We start from the raw sequence: 22,055 nt of genomic DNA, 5'->3' as shown, positions 1-22,055 counted from the left end.
TGAGGCATATATGATGGGAAAGAAAAATATAACAATCATTGAAGGGGGTCGGATTACTAAAGAAATACCGAAAATTTAGCTTAATAAGCAGGTAGTCACGATACAGTCAATCTTGTTTGAAAACTGAATTGAAATGCTAGATAACAATCACTGAAATACCAAGGATCCCTTACAACTAAAAAAGGTGAAGCATCAGTATTATTAACTTGGTAAGTGTTTAATGAGTGAGGGAGGTAGTATCCTAGTAAAAAAATTAATTTAAATATATTCAATTCAGTTGCCATTTACTCACTGTGTCGCTGCTCGGAAGCCTTACGGGAGCTCGAGAAGAGGAACTTAGGTCTCATAAGTCTCACGGGTGGCTGTGTTTTACACAGCTACCTATAGAAAAGGTGGTGTTGCACCACTGTGCTAGTAGTGGTATCGAGACTGTCCCTGATCTATAAATATGAATAAATAGCCGTTTCGTCCCCACCATTACGCCAACACCAGTGGACCACCATAATGCACCAAAGAAATTTGAAAAATCTCAGGATTCCGAAAGTTTGCAAGCTATCCCACCCCCTGAAATTCGAAATACCACCAAGATTTTGGTAGTAGGCTCACCTAAAAAGATAGATTATGATAGATTAGCGGGTATTAGTGGGTGGATTAAGTCGGAATACTGTGTTGGATCAGTACAACCCCACATGATAATCTAATGCAAGGTGTTGGAATACTTTAGAAGGTGGTGACTCATGCATACTATATAAGGACAATAAACCTCTTCCAAGCCTAGTTTTGTCGGGATAATTTCAAGAAGAACATTAGACACTTAATGTAGACACCACCGCAGGCAACCGCACTTCCTCCGTGAAAAATGTGGTTAACACGGCCATTACTTTTACTACCAAATCTTACCGCGCAAATCGTTCTGCATCTCATTCAAGGTTCAGCTTCAAAGCAGTTTGACGTTTGTTCAGCTTCTTTATATGTGTTGTGGAGAGCGCCTGTAGCATAATAAAGCCATCCTGCTGACTGCAATACCTTTGCACATCTGAGGCAAGAGTTGGCGTGTTGCCAACTGAAAGCCAGCAACGCCAACAAGAAGTTAGAAGAGCCACTGCAAGGTGGGTACAACGCAGACGAGACGGTTATCGACAACTTCAGCGACTCTATTGGTTATGTCTGTCAAGCAGACATCGGCAGAAAGTATTTCCTTACGAATTTCGGCATTATTATGTCATTGTGAAGAGCCAACTTCGGATCCGGAGTCTTATTTTGACATAAAAATTCACATTTTTGGCGGTTTCTTTATGCACTATGTAGATGAATAGTTGTTTTCTCAATGTAACCATTCTAGTATTTTATTATTGAGCTCATACGCAAGACTGAGTGCATTAGAGAAGTTGTAGGAGAAAAGTAAAGTATCTCTTTCGGCTCACTAATGTATGTAGGCCACCAGATGGGGGTTCTCTCGAGACCAAAGGTAGGCGAAAGTGGTAGTGCATGCTCGATGTGTATCATAGCTATCTTGCAAAAAGAAACCGTGAGAATACTGCCAGACTATCGTGATTGTGTCTTAAGAGGTCGAAGACCTCTCGGTATCGTGTCGGTTCCTGCATCGATGTTAAACAACTTACGCTTATAGATACACGGAATGATACAGACGCATATTTCTGACTAATTAGTACGGGAAAGTATAGCGGCTTTTGGGCGGAGGCAAGCTGCTCCATCTTGCTCATATAAAACCATCGCTTACACTGTAGCCTCATTTATGGCATTAGGTGTAAAACAGTAAAAGCAGGTTTATTGGGAGAAACATTAATTTGAGCTTCATATGTGGTAGCTCGTGATTCTCGCGTGCTTGTTAGGAAACCAGCCCCCTCCCTTCTTGCACCAGCGTAGATAATATAGCTAATTTTCTTGCAGACCGTACAAATAGGTTATCAATATGATTGCGCCTTTGCGTGTTTTTATTCCTTTCCAGATGCGGAAAACTACAAAGAGATAATTCAATAAAACAGACAAGACAACATTCCACCTAAAATGATCATGTCTTTACTGCCGAATTTTGCACATGGTGGATACCTCGATTGTCCATTTTTTATGTATACAGTATGAAATAGTGCTACTCTATTGCCACTGGGCCAGAGAAACCAGCATTTGGTATTCTGTGTTGAAATTCTTATGAAATAAATAAACACAAATTCATAATTGCATAATGGTACGTAATAATTGACAGCATTTGTTTGTTGAAGCTCAGATCTAGCCTTGGAGATCAACTTTCTGAGTGCTTTGATGACGTGTTTTATTAGTGAAAAAATGATTATAAGCAGTCCCCTGCTGCAAACGGTATTGTATGCAAGCAATTTTTTCATTGCAAGTAACATAAGGCGGTGAGTATGTGGCTTCCTTCTCACCTCACCTATTTGCATTGCAAAACATTTCCTAGCACACGACAAAATTTTACCTGCAGTAATTATGTGTTATGAACATGCCAAGATGAATGCTTGTGCAATATCACTCAAACAAACTCGAGGACATCAACTGATCGTATAGATTTTCCTCTCAGGCGACAGGAAAAAGGTGTAAGTATCTGGATCAGGAATCACTGCCGGATCAAAATGGTAGCACGAAGCGTAATCTAGCGCCGGCAAAGGAATAGGTGGTGCATGACGCGCTGCATGGTTGAGGGGACAGGTGCAATGGTGCGTGCTGTGCGGTTCTTGGTTTGCTATATTGTGCAGTCCATACTGCGACGCAAAATGTCGAGGCCAGATTAGATTGGCGATGCGTGACAGCTTAGGTATAGCCTTGCGCACTTTTAGTAACAAAGTCAGTAAACATTCGTAGGAGTTTTTATTTTCCCAGTTGTGCATTCCGTGTCACAGTGCAAAGGGGAATTTTCAGGCTGCCTCTGCAGGCTTCTGACATTGAACTAACTTATTCATAAGGAGACGTTAGCATCCAAATCATGCTTAGACAGCACGGTTAAATAAGTCACCCGTGAAGGTTCAAGTTTCTCAATGTGAAATGAAATATTTCTTCAGAATTGAGCAGGATTAGTCTGATATCGGCAATAAATAATCTTCACTCATGCTCTACGCCTAGCAAAAAATATAGAGGCTTAAGGCTGAAACTAAGGAGCTGGTTTTCCGAGAGTGTGTGTTCTTTAAGTTCTTATGATGAATAGGAAAAGTTACTATGGTACGTTGGCGCATGTGTATCGTGCTCCCACTGAACAATGTCCCCGCATCTATCGTCGAACTTCAGAAGAAGCGCAGATACTTTTGCGAATTTCTTTCTCGCTTTCAATTACTGTCGTGGTGGAGGCGATACTTCGTGCAATTATGGAAGAAGATTTCACCTTTTGGTTTTCAGAATTTGTGCAATAATCGGCACAGTCGCCACGCTTCTCTTGGCGGCGGAAAAAGTGTTGAATTAAAGCCAGCAATAGATATAGCTCGTTGTTCAGGTTTATATTCTTAGCATAGCTGCCCAGTTCCTTTCAATTGGATAACTAGAATTTCCCTCGATTAATTTTAGTCTCAGAAAGTGACCTTCCACAAATACCAGCCACGTTTACTTTCCATCGTGTTTCCGACTCACCAATGATAGGCTATTTTTCGTGCCTGGCTGATGCAAAGGTTCTCGTAAGACCTTGACAATGACTATGGCTAAGAGATTGCAGTAATGTAATAAAATAATGCTGGCATCTACGGCAGGAGACAAATAGATAGATACATAGATATAATTAATGAAACGAAGGCAGAGAGGTAGACCAGAAAGATTGAGATGTGGCATGCTACTCTGCACCGGGGAAGGGGAGGAGGAGAGAAAAGAGGGTCTTGATGGGTGACAGTGTGGTGAAAGCAGAAGAATATGTGCACTCACATTTAATGGCACAAGGAGAGAAGTTTCCATGAGCGCGTGAAAACCTGAACTCAGGTTTCGAATTGACCCTACACGTCATTCCTGCTAACTGACCGCTTGAAAAATGCACCGTTGTTATTGCTGTTAAAGTGACTGATTTGAATTAGTGACGGATAATGAACGCGTTAATTTTTTTTCCGGTAGAAAATAGCGCTACGGAAGGCCAGGAAGGGCGTAGAAGTAGGGCATCCTAGCGCGTGCAAGAGAAATGCGGTTCGAATCCAGGTGCCGCACTGTTCTCCACTGGATAAAAAAAAAAACCGCATGTCGATGGAACTACATAACCAAGATTGGAGTGTGGCCTGATCTTACCAACCAGAGTTGGGAACGCATTCCCTCACCAGAACCGGATTTCGCCACCCTTGTGTAGGAGTTGGCGAAAATCAGTCATATGAATACACCGGTTAACCATCGGCCATCAGTCTCGAGCGGTTACGGAGCAAATGACCAAGGCGGTGGTCAGGTCTGTGAAGCAGCAGAAGGTGCTGAGAATCTCTGTCACTGGACTGGCCTTAATTGAAAAGAAAATAGTGGGTATTAAACGGGATGTGATAGGGCTTAATGAGGTTATGAAGAGCGTTCAGGCGTATACAGGGATAAAGGCACAACACGTACTAGGGCATCGTGGATTAACGGACAGACGAGAACTGGCTTAAGGGTTCTTCGTCAACAAGGATATGGCAGGCAACTTAGAGGAATCGTGTATTATTAACCAGAAGGTGCTGGTTATTGTAATAAAGCTTAATAGTAGGTGCTAACTAAAAGTGGTACAGGCCTACTCGCCTAAATATTGCCCTGATGACCAGATCGTTGAAGATTTCTATGAAGGCGTGGAATCAAAAAATAGCAAATGAAAAACACACTGCAGTGTACTGATTGGTGATTGGTGATGCCAAGGTAGGCAAGGAGCAGGCCTCAGGCCAGGGAGTGCCAGACTATGGCATAGAATCTCAGAGTAGCAGTGAGGAGTTATTAGTAGAGTTCGGAAAGAGAAACAACTAGCGGGTCCTGAATGCCTTCTTTAACAAACGAGAGAACAGGAACTGGACGTGGAAAGCCCCAATAGCTACTCCTCCATTGCTTCTCCTGACTCAGCTCAGCGTTCGCTCTCTTCACTGCGGCTGTCGCTCATAAGTCGCCTACCCCGGCTCTGTCTCCGCGCTTTCCAATAATTTATTATAACCCATGAGAGTAGCCGCCAGCGGTAAGTTCAGCGACATGTGAAGTTCCTGCGTCGTCGGCACAGCAGCCAGCTAATATGTATGTTCAGGCCTCGCTGCCGGCTTCGCCACCGCGTACCAAGCACTTAATCGCATGGATGCCGCAGTTCGCACCGCTGGCTTACAGCCTCCCCCACCTACGGGACTGCATCAAGCCCATCATCCGCCCAATCCGGATCCGCAATGTCAGGCAGTAGACGAGCCAACCGGCTTTGCTTGGACGGCAGCACCTACTTGGCCACTCCTACACGCTTACATTTCGCCGCAAACTTCGACCACTGCGAAGTAGCCAGGCTCACCCTCCTGAACTTGCACCGCCTAGCCGACGGCCCTGCATGAAACTAGTGATCTGGACTTGACCGGTTTTCACATCTGTTCTTTTTCGTTTAGTGTTTGTGCTTCCTTGTGCATTCTTCCTTTGGTGCGTCCCATCTCGCCCAAATTTCTTGTTCTGGCTGTGGGGATGGGGGGGGGGGGGGTGGCTGTAGCGCCACCTTGTAGCGGCCGTAGCGGTACGCACAAATAGGAGGAAGTACCTGAAGCGCGAGCCGAAGAAAACGCTCGGGGCCTTGGCCAGGGCCAGACGCTACCGCCGCCGCTCCACACTATCTCACCTCCGGCAGCCCTCAATAAATGTGGCCCCGGTCGCCTTCCCAGGCGACCTCCACAATATAAATGGCTGCTTAATCCCGGGTAAACGTGATGTGTGGCGTAGTGTGTGGCAATTACGAAATACAAAGGTCATATTGGGATGATTAAGGCTTGTTCTGGGGCTATGCGATGCAGGTCTCAACGTTTTATGATCGTGATTGCAGTAACCAGAAGACTTGATTGTTAAGCCGGAAAAACGCATATACTCACCGCCATGTACCATTGTAAACCGATACACAATCCCTTTAAACTATTTTATTCCTATCACATTGCATTGATTTCCTAAAAATGAACATACAGGAATTGAGCAACTAGCCGACAACAAAAGAACTAATTAAGAACTACTCAGAAACTTCAGTGCATAGGAGTGACTTTTGCGCACATGATTACTAAGCATGACTGCAAAATGCTGGACAAACATTCCGGCAGCCACTGATGAGTCACATATATAGAATGCCAGATGTGTATTCTCATGAGTTGATAGGTAAAGTGCCACTTTGTGTTGTGTATACAAGGTTATCTCGAACTAAGTGAAAGTGCGAGAACCCACCAGAAGTTTAGTGCCATGTCGTCCCAGGTCATAGACCTCTTGGTCTCGTTCTCTTTCCTGCGTCGAACGTAAGCTTTAGTTAGGAAAGATAGGGTCCACGCGCCACCTTTATCGCAATGTTCTTAAATGTGTCGAAGCTTGGCGACCGACATTGAGCGGCTCAATTGATCTGCCTTTCAGAAAAGCTCCAACTATTGGCGGCAACATTATCTGGCATGAAGTGTAAAACTATCGGTGAATTTTTGTTCAGAGAAATATCATTTTGAACTTTACTACAGGCTATTCGCCATTCTTGCATGTATACCTTGCGTGTAACCCTTTTTCACAAGGTTAGCGTAAACCTATGCTGTGCTATCATGAAATTCTTCACCCTAAATACGTATCCTAACACTCTGACCATGTTCACAGAGCGGAGATTGAATCACTCAGTTCTTAGAATTTCGCTTCGTCATCCATTCATACCTCGCAATGGGCCGGAACTGAACCAACTTTCTACAGAACTCGTGATTATCTGTGACAGCTTACTGATTCACCCAGTTCAAACAATATATCTTAAGGCTCTGTTTCGCAATTGTGTAGCAGTCAAAACTACAGTTTTTCCTCAGTATTTTTGCCATAAGGCATTTTTACTACTTGCATTTTATAATATCTGTATCTCTGAAGGGTAAAGCAGGTTAAGGCAAAATATTGGAATAACCTTCACATGAGCAGAATTAAAACGACTAGCTCTGACCTGCCAAGAAATAAGTGAACAACACCTTGTTTTTGTGTTTTTCGTACTGTTTGTAGAAATGAATTATCAAAACCACAAGAATTAACGAATAAAGCAAAAGACAGCTGTCACCACCTTTTGCTCTGTCAATAAATTCTCTATGTCTAGGCCACGAATTTGACCAAGTGGACGACCAACCGGTATCCGAAAAAAGAATTCTACAACATCGAAAGGACCTACCGTCGCAGAAGAAGGCCGTGCAAGCGCTTTTGCGCTTTTTACAATCTACCGGCCTGTGTGAAAGACTAACTGGAACGCCTTGTGTGTGTGTGTCTCCATGTGTGCACGCTGCTTTTTTTGCGTTTTCCTCTCTGTCATCTTTCTAACCCCTATCCCCCATCCCCAGTGTAGCGTAGCAAACCGGAGACTCAAATCTGGTTAACCTCCCTGCGTTTCCTTTTCATTCTCTCTCTCTCTCTCTCTAGGTCTAGGTTGTATTATTTCCCCGTGTTGTCGTAGTAACTGCTCAATGCGTTTTCATCTTTGTTTGTAAAGAACTGTGCTCTGCATGCTTTTCAATTGCGCGCATCTAATGACGTACACAAACAATTAAGTTTCGTAACACCAGGACACGAGGAGTAGGAGGAGAAAACTTTGTTCGACTCTGCGGTTTGGGGGCAAAATCAGAGATGTTCTCTCCTTGGTTGTATGCACAGGAGTCTTCTCTGTCGAGCTCGTTCAATTTTATTGAATGGCCGGGTACCCTCAGTCCAGGGCTCCGCTGGCCACTGCCGCCCGTTGGGCTCGCTGTACCAGAACTTGTTGGTGTCCACAGCGGTCGCTGGACAGCAGTCTCTCCCTTTGCTCCGCACTGGGGTTTAGTATTTCGGAGACCCCGTCGTGTTTTGACAGGCCCATGTGACGTAATATAGTGTGGGTTTTCCGTCTCATTAGGGACATTTCTCCGCGTATATCGTAGGGTGCATGCACGTAGCGTGATGCGATTGAATTTCGATTCATGGTTATAAATGTTGGAAATAATAAACTTGCCCTGTATGCATTTCAACTTAGCAATTAATTTTTTGATGTTTTTCTATCTTTTGCACACAAAAAAAGCCGAAAGCTTTTTAAACGTAAGAATTCTTCAAGTAGGAGGCATATGACTACCGCGTTTCTAAAAGGGTAGTGAAGAGGCGCGAATCTCTGCATAGCGCTCAATGCGCGATAACTCGATGGCGCATTGAAAGCAGTTCTCCTTTCCCACTCGGCATGGCATGTTCAGACACCATGAGAGTGTTTTGGAACGTAGTCAACTGCTTTCCTGGCCGTGGCTTAAGTGTAAGTCTTATCAGTAATTTTTTAAAACTGGTTGCTCTCGTGTATTAAATCATTTTGAACAAATAAGATTACAGCTTCATTAAAATTTTACTTCTAGTGGCAACTGATTGGAAGCTCACTTTAAAGAATGATCACACGAACACAAGAAAGTAAGTCGCACTTAGCTGTGCAGGGAAGATGCACATTACTCGTGACCGCGCAAGTAGACCAAATGCCATAACACTAACTTTACAAGGAACGTCTTCGCAAACATTTCGGTTATTATCAAAACTTTTTGATGCTGGAGCTAGAGTCAGAGTGGAAAAGACTTAAGTAAATTGTTGCCACTAGCCGCCGCGGTGGCTCAGAGGTTACGGCGCTCGGCTGCTGACCCTAAAGACGCAGGTTTGATCCCGGCCACTGCGGTCCAATTTCTATGGTAGAGGCCCGTGCACTGTGTGCTGTCAGTGCACGTTAAAGAATCCCTATGTTCGAAATTTCCGGAGCCCTTCACTACGTCGTCCCTCATAGCCTGAGTCGCTTTGGGACGTTAAAACAACCCCGAAAACCAAACTAAATTCTTGCCACTGCTCAATTCTGCTTGACTGGCGTGCTTCTAGCGTTCGAGTTGTGTTTTTTGCTGTGCTTTGGTCGTCACAATTTATCTCCCGCACACAAACAGGGGAAAAACAAAAAAATCACACTACGACCTGCTGTATCCACACTTTGCATCGTCAGTGCTTGGAGCAGCAGTTCCTACCGACGCTTGGAACTAGGGTCACAGACGTCTTACTTATGGAAAAAGAAAAGGCAACGTCCGGATTATGCTGGCAATGCTATCAGACGGGCCAGACTGTATGCGCGAGCAAACATTAGAGAAGGCATTTTTCCGTGGCAGGGTAAGGGTCCCCCGTTAAGTGAAGAACCCGGCGCCGGCGGCGTGTCTAGAAGATCATGTTGGTGGGCCAGGTCGTAGAGTCACACGTTTAACTGTGGAAAGAAAGTGATCAAAACGTGAGGTGCATTGCAATTATGATCTAACGTTACTCTAGTGTCATTATGACATGAAAGGATATAAAGTAAATTAATTACACCGGAAAGATAATTGGAGTAATTGTTTGGGAATCCTACTAATGGCCGCTGGATTGGGAATGAAACACGTTTCCCCTATGCCACTGAGGCTTTTTTTCGTTGTTACGTGAAGGTCATTCAGATACGTGGGTTGGATTGGGTTTAAGAAAGACCTATGTTTGGTGGTCGATAACGTGGTCTGGAATGCTTACTGATGTATGCTAGTGAGTGCGTGTAATCAGAAAGAGGAACTAATTAAGGAAGTACCAAACAACCATTAACGCTCTCACATTAAGTTCTTAAAGCGAAGCTTAAGTAACCCAACAATTCTTTTATATATTTTAGACTAAGGTTTGCAGCTTTCAAGCCAGTACTCGTCACCTGGGGTGCGCTGGCACTTTCCTTTTTGCGAGACAGTAATCGCACCATTGTATGTTTTCGATAAGGACAGCAAGCATAATGCAAACGAAAAAGAGGAGTCGCAGCGCATTCTTTTGTTTTCATCGAGTGGGCAGCGTATCTCGGAGCAAGCAGCACGTGATAGCGACAGACGCGCGGATTCCCCTGACCGACCGGCCCGATATAAGCGTCGCGGAGCGAGCCGGGAGAAGAGGAACGGTGTCGCCTTTCAGATTTCGCCCAACGCCTCTTTCCGGCGCCTATCAGAGCCGCGCTTGCAGACAAGGCGCTTTGAGCAAGCCTTCGACGCTGCGCGTCCAGCTAGTGGGCGTACCATTTGAAGAGAGCAGTAAATCTCCTCCTTCTGCCTCGTGGACGGCTAGACATACCGTTAAGAGGTATTTGGCTTTTTCATTTTTATTAACTATTAGCTATGGTGCGTGGATATCACTGAGAAAAGTTGCGTGGTAATTCACACACATCTTTTTCGCAAGGCATCGTTGTGAAGTTCAATGTTCTTCCAATGATCTAAGATGAGCTTGCCAACGAAACGCAACAAATTCATTTCTCTTTTTTTTCGTGTGATTCTTTGCCTAATTGAAACATTTTTCTGTGAGATAAAGGAGATAGCTCGCCGCTTTGGGCTATGAAGCAATCCTCTCCTCGCTTCAAGCTGGAGGCGGCACGTGGCGTCTGGCTGTATGCGCTGCCTGATAAGATGTCAACTTGTTGGCCTCGTCTGCAGTAGTTTAAAGGGGTTTGTACTCACTTTATGTGGATGTGATGTGACCTCCACTGTTGTATGTATGTATGTATGTATGTATGTATGTATGTATGTATGTATGTATGTATGTATGTATGTATGTATGTATGTATGTATGTATGTATGTATGTATGTATGTATGTATGTATGTATGTATGTATGTATGTATGTATGTATGTATGTATGTATGTATGTATGTATGTATGTATGTATGTATGTATGTATGTATGTATGTATGTATGTATGTATGTATGTATGTATGTATGTATGTATGTATGTATGTGTGTGTGTGTGTGTGTGTGTGTGTGTGTGTGTGTGTGTGTGTGTGTGTGTGTGTATGTATGTATGTATGTATGTATGTATGTATGTATGTATGTATGTATGTATGTATGTATGTATGTATGTATGTATGTATGTATGTATGTATGTATGTATGTATGTATGTATGTATGTATGTATGTATGTATGTATGTATGTATGTATGTATCGACTGTTGTACGTCCCTCGAAGCGAGGAGTACGAATAATGCCAAAGCCATGGCTCGCATTAAAAACCTCTAGGGGTGCTTGTCGACGTGATATTACAAGCAGCAGTGCAGAGGTGAAGAAAGGACAGCATTCAATAACTATAAATCCACAACCGTGAAATCTCGTTAAAGACTTTCGGCATGCGCGCTCATGTTTCGTTGTATCGTGTCTAAGAAACCTTGCAGATGTCGCCATACAGCACACGAATGGACGCTTACATTGTTATTTTTTTGTCGCGGCACATAGGAACTAAGCATTAAATACTCTTTCACATCCATTGCACTGCTGTAGCAAAGGAAGGAATTTCAAGGCAATTGTTTCATGCTCGAAGATTACTTGGTCATTTCAAGACCGACAGGCCTTACCTTGTGACAACAAACCACAAGCATCGCTGAAGTAGCCTCCAATATACCATAACCATAACCTACCAGCAGTTCGCTTTGTGTTGTAATGCGCGAGGATTCAGAAATACTGGTGAGGCATCAAGCACTGGTTATTTTTTCGGTGACTCGAAAAGCGAGAATGCAAGGGTTTGTCGGCACATCAGCATGTGCTGATGCCACCTTCGTGTTAGTGACTTTTGCTGAAACCTTATGCCTATTGAGGATGCACGTGTGGGTCACGTAGTAATTCTGGTCCGCAGCAAAAGGGCCCAGCAAACAAGGTCCAAAGATGGAAACATGTAAGCCCTCTTGTTCGTTTGTTCATTGGACCTTGTTGGATGTTGCAAAAATACAGAATCCTTCTCCCCTAATTGGTTTCCCGTGTAACAAGAGTTCGAGACTGGTCGCAGGTATATATTGTTACGAAATGTATGACTCGACAAACTTCACGGAAAGTCTAGGTCATTTGAAATGCTGCAACAATATAGGCTGCGTGAAAGAACCACATCTGATGAGCCGCCTCGCGGACACCACAGAATGCAGATTACGTGTTAAAGCAGCAGTGATGACCAATCGAAGTTGGCTTGTACAGATAAGTCGAGATATGATATACTGGGGTCGCCATCACCGGCTGATTGCACTAGTAAACTTTGACAGTGAACATTTTTTCGACACCGATTCCAAAATTCCAGGCTCCACCTACTTTCTCCTGAAAAATGTATTCACGGAGCCACGTTTGTCGTAGAATCGTGAATTTGAAAAAATTGGCAGAAAATTGTTCGTTCCAATTTCCTGAGCAATAAATTCGTTCTTTATTGCTAGAAAAGTTAAACGAAACCTTAAAGAGCAATAGAATTCAACTTTAACTAAAAAATCGAAAACTTTTCCATGCTAACGGAGGAAATTAATGTGCAAGGCTGTATTTTGGCCGTGCACACTCAACAGAGCCGATACAGTGCTCAAGAGCACGGCAGCAGAGACTATTTGCTTTAAACCGGGATGGAGGAGTGAAGTGGATAACTGAACGCTTCCTAGCTCCCTACGACAAAGGCCAAACGTCGTTAAAATTTAACGGCCTGAGTATGGGGAACGCTCTGTGGTTGCAACCACTTTTGAACTCACATGGATCACGTCTGTGTAGTTTAAGTTGGCATTTGGCAGTAGATCAAGGATACAGTTCTCGACAGCGCCACATACTAATGAACGCAGCTGCAAAACAATTCATACAGCACTGAGAAAATGTATGATACAGCTAGCACTTCGGAGCTCACATAAAGGCATAAACGCGAAAAGAAATTACAAGCGTTACCGTAATGCTCTTCGGCACCACTCTGTAGGGAGAAAAAAATGCGCTGATATTCTATGAAATTATTCAGACCTTAGCTCTCAGTCACTTATACGGCAAGCGTTCAACGTTATGCAGATGGATAAGTTTTCAGGGTACCAAGATGCTCCTTCCCTCGCCACTGTATTTGGAAGGGTCAAGTTTGGCCCTGACTCACGTTCCCAGACTGAACACGTCCAACGTTCGTGGACGAAAGATTTCAGTATTAGAAATCTGTAAGGTGGTGGTAACGAAGTATTGAAGGTAATGGCCCATTCTTCCAATATGTAGCAAAATCCCTATTTTATAGTGTTTCCATCACTCGCATCGAGCACTTAAGACTGCCTAAGAATACCAATGGGGAACACTTTCGACGATAGCAAAAACTTTAACAGAAAAAAAAATCAACCCTGCCGACGGGAGGTCTGCCGATATATTGATTGTTACACTGAAATCTTGCAATATATGAAAAATTGTGCTCACAAACCATTTTTCGTCCAAAAACGCCTTTGTCCACAATTGTTCGGTATGATCGCATAAGTGGTTGCCAGTGTATTTGCTTTTGATGGTTCGTCAATATAAATGACAAAACTGCAGAGTAAACGTTTGGGAACACTCCGAATAAATGGGATACAGTAACTTTTGCGAATCATTGAGGCAACATGTTGCTCACGTATAAGGTTCTTAAAAATAGCCCCGACGTTTTGGACGCCCGTCGCTCTGTGGGAAGTCTCTGCAAATTATGGTCTTTGTTGATTTGTTAACATTGGGCTGAGGCTGCCATATTTCTTCCAAGCTCGATGCCGCTGGGAAAAGGAAAGCGGTGACTGAAAACTTTACTGCAGCACCGATTGCTGCACTAGGCAGCAATATACCCCTGGCTTTTTTCTGCGACAGCGCTCGTGCACGAGATTCGTATCGTACGCACGTGACGCAAATGCAAAAAAGTGCAACTAATTCTGGCTGTGAGGGCCAGTAGTCACCACAGAAGAATGAAGGGTTACAGTGTCCTCTGCCGAAGGCGGAATTAAAAGTTAAAATTCTTAAATTCCGCAGCTGAGAGCAAATAAACACGCTGTCTTCACCTCCGCGAGAGCAATTTGGGGCATTATCAGTTTGTTTCCTGAGCGCTGCTGGAGAAACATGAAACTCGATGCGCACAGGAGCACGGCAACTACGTTAGTGCAGCGCTTTCGTTCTGAGAATTGTAACTGCTTATAGCTTAGTTGACGAGGTGAGGTCGGATTACAGTGCCTGCGGAGTGACTGTTTAGGAACACACATAAAATAACAATTTTAAGCAGCCATAAAGAAGCCAAAAAGTGTCTACCGTACCTTAGCGGCATGGGACGACCATCCAACTGCCAACGTACTCAAGAAACTAGTCTTTATACTGCATCCGCTTAGAATTCCTGCCAGGCAACCTAGTCGAACATTAGAAGACTAAGGGCACTACATGTTTAGGTTGTTTGCCTTCTGGTGAAACAAGGGGAGATATTCCCCATTGTATCTTTGTTTGTAACATCAATACTTACTTTTTCTTTGGTGGCCGCATCAGTGTTCATGCTGGAATCAGAATACGGTACAGCAGCGAATTCTTAAGTGGTCTTTGAATGCACGTTACTTCTGGCGGTCCTGATTCATGGCAACTAGTGACAGAGAGAACGCGAACGCGAACCAAAAACGAAACACTTGACAAAGGCAGTTGTGTACTCTTTAACGAAAATGTTTAACAAAGGAAGTTATGTCGTTTCTTAACAAGAAACCTGTTAAAAGTATTAGCACTTGCAATAAACTCCATTTTCGTCAACGTTTATAAGGGATTGATCACTTTTTGTAAAGAGTAATGTTCACAGTGATTAGATTATTTTATTCGAATAATCGATTACAGGTAATCAGCTACTTAAAAATATAGCAAGCGATAACCAGAGTGTAACCTCGAACACCTTAGCTTGAAGGAATGGCTGTGAAGGCGATGGTCCAGTCATGACGTGTGCGGACATGCAACGCTGAGCGACCTGCATTTTTTTTTCATGATGTGGCCTGCAGGATGTGCAAGCTGTCTGCCCCACCTGCAGTTTCAGATTTCGTCCCACCGGCGAAATACCACATTTACTCAGCCGCAGTTCGTTCTGTGTATTGTCTATACCTAAGCTTTAACAATTATGAAGCGCGGCACTTCGTCGAAGACCGACAAGCGCATAGAGGTATTGCACAACTTGTGTAGCTCGAATGCGTGGTGTTCGTAAGTTAAAACACCCTCCTTCAATTCAGTGCATGCATCGAGAGAGCCGTCGGTATCGCTGCTGATGTGTTTTCAAGGAAAGGCGGAAACAATTCCGAAGAAACCATTTAAAAGAACTGCTGAATAAAAAGTAATAGCCGTCGCGGTGGCTGAGTGGTTATGGCGCTCGGCTGCTGGCCCGAAAGTCGCGGGTTCGATCCCGGCCGCGGCGGTCGAATTTCGATGGAGGCGAAATTCTAGAGGCCCGTGTGCTGTGCGATGTCAGTGCACGGTAAAGAACCCCTGGTGGTCGAAATTTCCGGAGCCCTCCACTAGGGCGTCTCTCATAGCCTGAGCCGCTTTGGGACGTTAAACCCCCATAAACCAAACCAACCAAAAACTAATACATGAACCACGACAGACAACAGATCAAGAAACTCGCACCCGCTCACTTTAGTACGTGTATAGTTGGTCTATACTTAAAAATATTGCCCAAAAATAACATAATCGTGATTACTACAACGGAACCATTCGGTTACTGTTTTCAGGCAATAAGTGATTTCTGAAATCACTACTATACAAGGAATAATTGTGGTCGGTTATTTTTCTGTAACGTGCGCAATCATGCTATTTGAAACTCTAACTAGCGTTCTCAGCACGAAATTAAAGCGGAACTTGAGCACATGCGACCAGTACGCTCCCGTCTCCGCCTTAAGACCTTACTTGCCACACGTCTTCAGCAAATCCTTCCACTGCCAAAAGGGATATGGCCTCAGATACGAAAAAGTCATATATCCTAAACTTATGCAAAAAGGATCTTGTAGACGTGCTAGATGGTTTTCAGATTTAGACGGCATTTCTAGCGCTAAAAAAGACGTACACGAAAGAAAAGGAAGGATACGGGACTGTTGACCTTGATTTTCTTTCGTGTACTTGTTTTGTTAGCGCTAAAATTGCCGTCCGACTCCTAATCACAGTTGACATAGGCGCAGGAAATCGCGCCCTTTCTACCACATCCTCCTTGCTCTTAGCACGCACACTGCTAGTGCTTGATCCGACGGGTGTAATCTAATTTTATGCCTAGCTTCTGCTACAACCACAGCCTACCCTACCTCTCCGGCATGCAGGCATGCGTGCGCACTCTATCAGTGCACACAATTTGGTTGTGCCCATGCGCCACCCAGTGATCGGTCTACCTTAAGTGCTGCCTCCCCTCAAAGCACGCCCCTTAGAGGGAGTGGGACCGCACTTGTGACACTTTTTGCAGTGACACTTTCTCCAGTGATATGGGCCTCTCAGTGTTGAACATCATCTTCGCGTTGAGAAGCCACCATACATCATCTGCGCCTAAGCCCGCTTAACTACTGCCACAACTAGAACTCGTCGTTTATAAAAGTTTAATTTCTTCCTTTTCTGCTGAGCTGAGACACGTGGGCTTCGCTTGTTCCGACTACAAGCTTATAACCAGAATAATGACATCATATAATACGACGACTACCAGATCTGTACTTCATCTTCTCAAAATTTGGTTTGGGTGATCTTTAGTCCCCCTTTCTGTGCCACTTGTAACGACAGGTTTCTGGTCAGAAATACCCACTGAAACGCCAAATGTGTCAGCTTTCACGGACGTGTTTATGACCCTGCGTTTTCAACTGGAGTGACATATTGAACGGTTTTTTTAAAAGTGTTGTAATGTTAGTTAATCCGTGACACTGTATGTAAAGTCTTTAGTGTCTTTTCTGAGCACTGGATACTATTGTTGAATAGGTTTTTACGAGTAAAGCTTGTCTGTTTATTTTTTGCAGCACAGAAACACAGTAACTGAAAAACAACTTAAGAGAAGTCACCAAGTAGGACTGAACATGGATTAGCTAGGCGAACGTTACCGAAACTGCCTCAACAGGTGATTGAAGTTCTGCATCACTGCGATCTCAAAAGAAGAAAATGGCATCGTTGCGCACTTGTAAACCGGGAGTTCTCCCATGCTTAACCACGTCCGCCGAACATTCACTGCCATTGCGAAGTGACACAGATTCACCGATTCAACAATAGTATCCAGTAGTAAGAAAAGGCACTTTGTCCAGTGCTATGGGCCTCTCAGTGTTAAACATCATCTTCGCGTTGAGAAGCCACCATACATCATCTGCGCATAAACCCGCTTAACTATAGCTACAACTAGAACTCGTCGTTTATAAAAGTTTAATTTCTTCCTTTTCTGTTGAGCTGAGACACGTGGGACAAGCTTTACTTGTAAAACATAAAAGGGCATCAATATCACTTGTTTGAAAGACACCGTGTGACATGTCGTTAGCGCAGTATGCTGTGCAATCAAGCACTTAAGGTTCAGTTATAAATTTGGGACTTGTTGAAGATGGGAAATATTGAGAACATTATAGCACTTATTTTTCACAAATTGAATTACTTTTGGCTCTATAATAAGCTAATTTTTGCCAATTTTTCTCTTTTTCTCTCAGCCTGCTATGTAGTATCTACTCTGTTTCCATCGTGTAAATGTTGGTCATTTGTCGCCTGTGTTCGCTGACTTGATTATCAGCTCTGTGTCGTATCCTTCGAAAGTGGCGAAAATGTTTTCATACAATTGTGCAAAGCATTATATCTAACATGTACGATTTATTTATTATTGTCTATTGCATGTACAGTACTCACGGATTGAAATAGGACATTCGGAGCGCGTGGCCGTCGCTTCATGGAGCGCCGCCCGTAGACGCTCATGGAACCAAGGTGGTGCATTGTGGTATGGCGCGAGAGGGAGAACATCTACAAAGCAGAATTGTTCCTTCCACTAGCCAATGAGCCGGCCTGTGGCTTACCACATGCCTGCGTGGCACTGCAAGGCTAGCGCTCCGAATGTCCTATTTCAATCCGTGAGTACTGTACATGTAATGCAGTGGTCTTTACTGCATTACGAGCGGAGTCCTCTTTCAGTGTGTAAAAGCGATCAATTTAAAAACGAATTGTAATACCTATACTGCTGACGCAGATTTGTAGCATGACGTGAAAAAAACCTTCAGCGCATTTCTTTTCTCTGCTTGTAACGCCTCGTGGACTCCATTCATACCACTCGCTATATTAGTGTGACACGTTTTCCTCTTATATGCGGACATTTAGGATCCGCAATAAACGTCTTTTGAGTGTACTGGTAAGTGTGGCATTAAATAGTACTTTAATGCCATAAAACGGTTAACTGAGGGTGAGCGTAAACGCAACAAGTGAGCAGGGATGGCAATGATTGGCGGGCCTTTAAAACAGCCTTTCTGTCGTGGTCTTTTGGAACTAGTTCTGGCAAGTCCAGTAATGGCTCTTTACGCCTATAAGCAGCTTGGAGCGTTTCTTTGCACAATACAACAGCTGCTGCTATGCGCTTTAAAGTAGAAATTCCTTATGACTTTTTTTTTCTGTTGCTGCATGTAACAAAATTCCCAGGGTGCTTTAGGCCTTTTGATAACAATGTAACAAATTCCCAGGGTGCTTTAGGCCTTTTGATAACAGTGTATTTTATGTTAATTCAGTTTTTTGTGGAAAGATAAAAAGATCAAATGCTCGAAATAGACACGTGATGTCCATTTTCTCACACTGCAGCAACAGATTGCACCAGGGACATGAGGAGCACCACAGCACCAGTGGCGCTTGCACTGTTCGCTGCGCTATGCCAAGCAACTCTGGGTCTCGATGCTTGGGTCAAGCTGAATACAGTGCCGGCCACCTTCGAGGTGATCCAAGGGCACCCACGAAACAGTGACGACGTCGTCGCGTGGGGCTCGTTTGAGAATGCCATCAACGAAACAGGGTACTGTGAAAGAGGCCGATTCTCTAGAGTCGTTTTTTGTCAAGACCAGTCTTGCAGGAATTGAAGCGAAAGTGGAAGGATACCGGCGTCAACCTGTGTTATTGGACGGTGCTTCGACCATAAAAACTTGAAAACCAACGTGGGGTCACAGTACCCTAACAACCTTTACATGAGGATGTAGCTCAAAGTATGGTTCTCTCCGGCAGGCGGGAGCACTGTTTGAGGAGCTTATTTAAGCTTAAACTTTTTGGTGAAGCAGGGCGCCTTGCCGCGGCCCCTCTGTATCACCGATTAACCGCTGGGTTGGGTTTGGAACTGACCGCTTTTCACATGTCTATATTAATTATGAAGCTTTGGCTTGTGTGGTAAAAATATTCAATAGATGTGAGTACTATAGTTTGCAGAACATTATCGTGCTTTAGCTTGTGATTTTTTATTCAGTAGAAATAATCAATAGATGGTCAGTATTGCAGTTCACAGAACATTTCCGAACAACTTTATATCACTTTGTCATTGCACTATGAACGAAACTGTATCAGCAGTCTGAAACGCCGGCGATTATAGACATATACTATTAGTTAAATTGAAATGCTTCTTAAGACGGCAACGATATAGGCATCTAGGGCACTTAAAAATAAGTTGAGATGTTTGTATATTGTCACCCTCTCCCCTTCTCATTGGACACTGTACGCGGTAAACCTTATGGAGCGCTTCAAAATTAAACCCGTAAACTATTTCGAGCGCAGAAATGAAAGAAGCACATGCTAAATCATATAATTAAACTAAGAACACCTGAATTCGCCACAAAACATTAGACATTGCAAAAGCAACACAGTTGTCATAAAACAATTATCTTATTCCTAGAAGTAACACGATAAAATCTAAATGGAAATTTCAGCGTCAGTACAGGTATTCGTCGGACGTACATGTAGTTATATACAGCCTAACAAAGTCTTCACAAATGCACTTAGAGCGCTGAAAGAGTACAAAGAGAACAAATAAAAATAATATATCTTACATCTTAAGTTGGCGTTTTTCTTTTTCATCGCCTCTCCACCTGATAGATTCGGCTACCTGGAGATTTACACCAATGAGATGCTACCGGACGAGTATCAAGCATATGGTGCGGGATTCCTCGAAGGCTACCTCACCAAAGATCTTATCCGAATGCATTTCGAGAACCAGTGGGTCGACTACTGCCAGAACGAGACGGCCTACTGCAAGAAGCTCTTCAATTTCTTGAATGAAAATGTGCGTTTCATGAATCAGCAGGCAGCCCAATACAGATCCAGCAGCCCATACTGGCATCAGGTATGTGTGTTATGACACTTTTAAGCGCTCTAACGCGGTCTTCAACGTGAGAACAGTGATTTTGAAACCCTCTTCGTAGCTTCAGTGCATCCATAATGCTCATAACGCGAGCGTAATCTGACTAATGGGCTGAAGACGGGGAAATAACTCTCTACCCAACGTTGAGCTTTTACAGCTTTATTTGATCTGGAATTTATTGAGTGGAGAGAAACAGTTATTTTTTGTTTTTTATGCTTTGTTCTCCCACGAGTATTGTTGAAACCAAAATATATAGAATGGCGCAGAAAAGTGACGCAGAAATGCAGCCCAGGTAACTATCCAAATAATTATATAATTTGCTTGACATATTCCTTGAATCTAGCTTTTTAGTCACTCAAATAGGTTGCATTACTCGCTTTAAGGCCTGCTAAAAAAATATATCTGCCTCCAAGTAGAGGCAATCAAGCATTTGCAATCGTACGAGGTAAGACCAGTGTTTATAATGGTGTTTTTCTTAAAGGTAGTCGCATTCTGATCAGGTAGTTAACTGGTTGCAGTTTCTGACGTTTTTGCTTAAACCTCATCATCACAGGTGGATCTAATTTTAAACCAACTAGCGGGGCTCGACGATTCTAGAAAGGGATTCACCAAATACTTCCCCAACTGGTCCTACGTGAACGCGACCGACTTGCTGTAAGTGGAATTTGGAGTTTTTTATACTCTCAGTACGTTTGCGGCGCTCTAACTTTGAGCAACGCTCAATGTGCGCTTGTTTAACCGATTTACGCAGTAAGCTAGCATTTACGCTCACGTGCAACAGCGTTGCTTGGAATGCACAAGCAGCACTGGGCTTTTGTGGTGTTGTGCTGCACTTTATGGCACATAGGCAACAAAGGCAATCACGCGCCAAACGCAACCACTTCAGTCTAGCTACATAGCGGCACCTCATACTTCTGGGAAACGCGGAGATGAAGGCGCATCTACACTTAAAAAAAACTGACACACTATTGCGATTCTCGGCACACAAATGGTCTGCTCAGGTGAGCGGGGGCAATGCTTGCTGACAGGTTTGGTACATTGCCTTGGGACGCTGATCGCAAGCACGACGCCAACAGGCAGAATTGGCTCAAGCCGGCACCCGTGAGTGGCACTTCAAATGCGCCAGCTATCCACTCGGAGGCATTCCCCCTCGCTTTTTATTGTCCCTCCTCTCTCCTTCTCCTGTTTCCTCTTCACCATCTCTGAGGCTTCAACAACGGTCGGCACTAAATCCACAAAAAAGGACTCGGGAAGCTGCGCAATAAAAGCAGCAGAGGCTGAAAAATTCAAACCGCAGTCGTGTTTCTCGATCTGACGGCCCTATTGATATTCGTGTCGACTCGCCTTTGCGATGCAGACCAGTTGTTCTTGACGCTGCTAGTTTATACAGCCATAACTGCGATGCACGAAAATGCAGTCAACGCCTTTCCTCGCGCTTTTTGTCTTTGTTCTGCATTGTTACGCCTTTGGTGGGCCAAAATGGCAAGGTACATAAGCAGTTCTCAGCGCCCTCTTTGGCATGAGCTGTTGTTGCTGTTGTTGTTAGCCTATCAAAAAATGGCACATACCCACACTGGGGGATCGGCCAAGAATCGGGTGGCTATTCACCTGAACGCAGTTAATGTGCTGACATCTTCGTCATCCTCGGGATATGGTCACGTTCTCAATATTCGAAAATGATATGAATGCTGAAATGGCGTTGAATACTTTCTCACAGTATATTTTAAATGTACTCGCCTGCGGTTAACCAATAGTGCCTTGCATTGGTGCAATGTGAAATGTGAAAATAATTTTGCGTACTTTAAAAGTTTCGATGGGTTGCGCTCCTGCGTGGTACACACCTCTCGCCATCAGCTCCTCCCC

At 43.9% G+C, this 22,055-nt stretch overlaps 1 protein-coding gene across 1 annotated transcript in view; it reads left to right on the top strand.

Moving 5' to 3' along the window:
• Positions 1–10,046: 10,046 nt before the first annotated feature.
• The window catches only part of LOC144102008 (putative phospholipase B-like 2), a 31,448-nt gene continuing 19,439 nt past the window's right edge, over positions 10,047–22,055 (top strand). The window contains exons 1-4 of the mRNA XM_077635255.1: positions 10,047–10,233; positions 18,656–18,863; positions 19,928–20,174; positions 20,746–20,846. Coding sequence (XP_077491381.1) covers positions 18,676–18,863; positions 19,928–20,174; positions 20,746–20,846 — 536 coding nt within the window. The 5' untranslated portion in view covers positions 10,047–10,233; positions 18,656–18,675. The remainder of the gene's footprint in view (positions 10,234–18,655; positions 18,864–19,927; positions 20,175–20,745; positions 20,847–22,055) is intronic.

This window comes from Amblyomma americanum, chromosome 8 (genome assembly GCF_052857255.1).
Source record: "Amblyomma americanum isolate KBUSLIRL-KWMA chromosome 8, ASM5285725v1, whole genome shotgun sequence".
Taxonomy (NCBI): Eukaryota; Metazoa; Arthropoda; class Arachnida; order Ixodida; family Ixodidae; genus Amblyomma; species Amblyomma americanum.
Note: the sequence above shows the minus strand (reverse complement) of the source record. Positions and strands in the feature narration are given on the sequence as shown.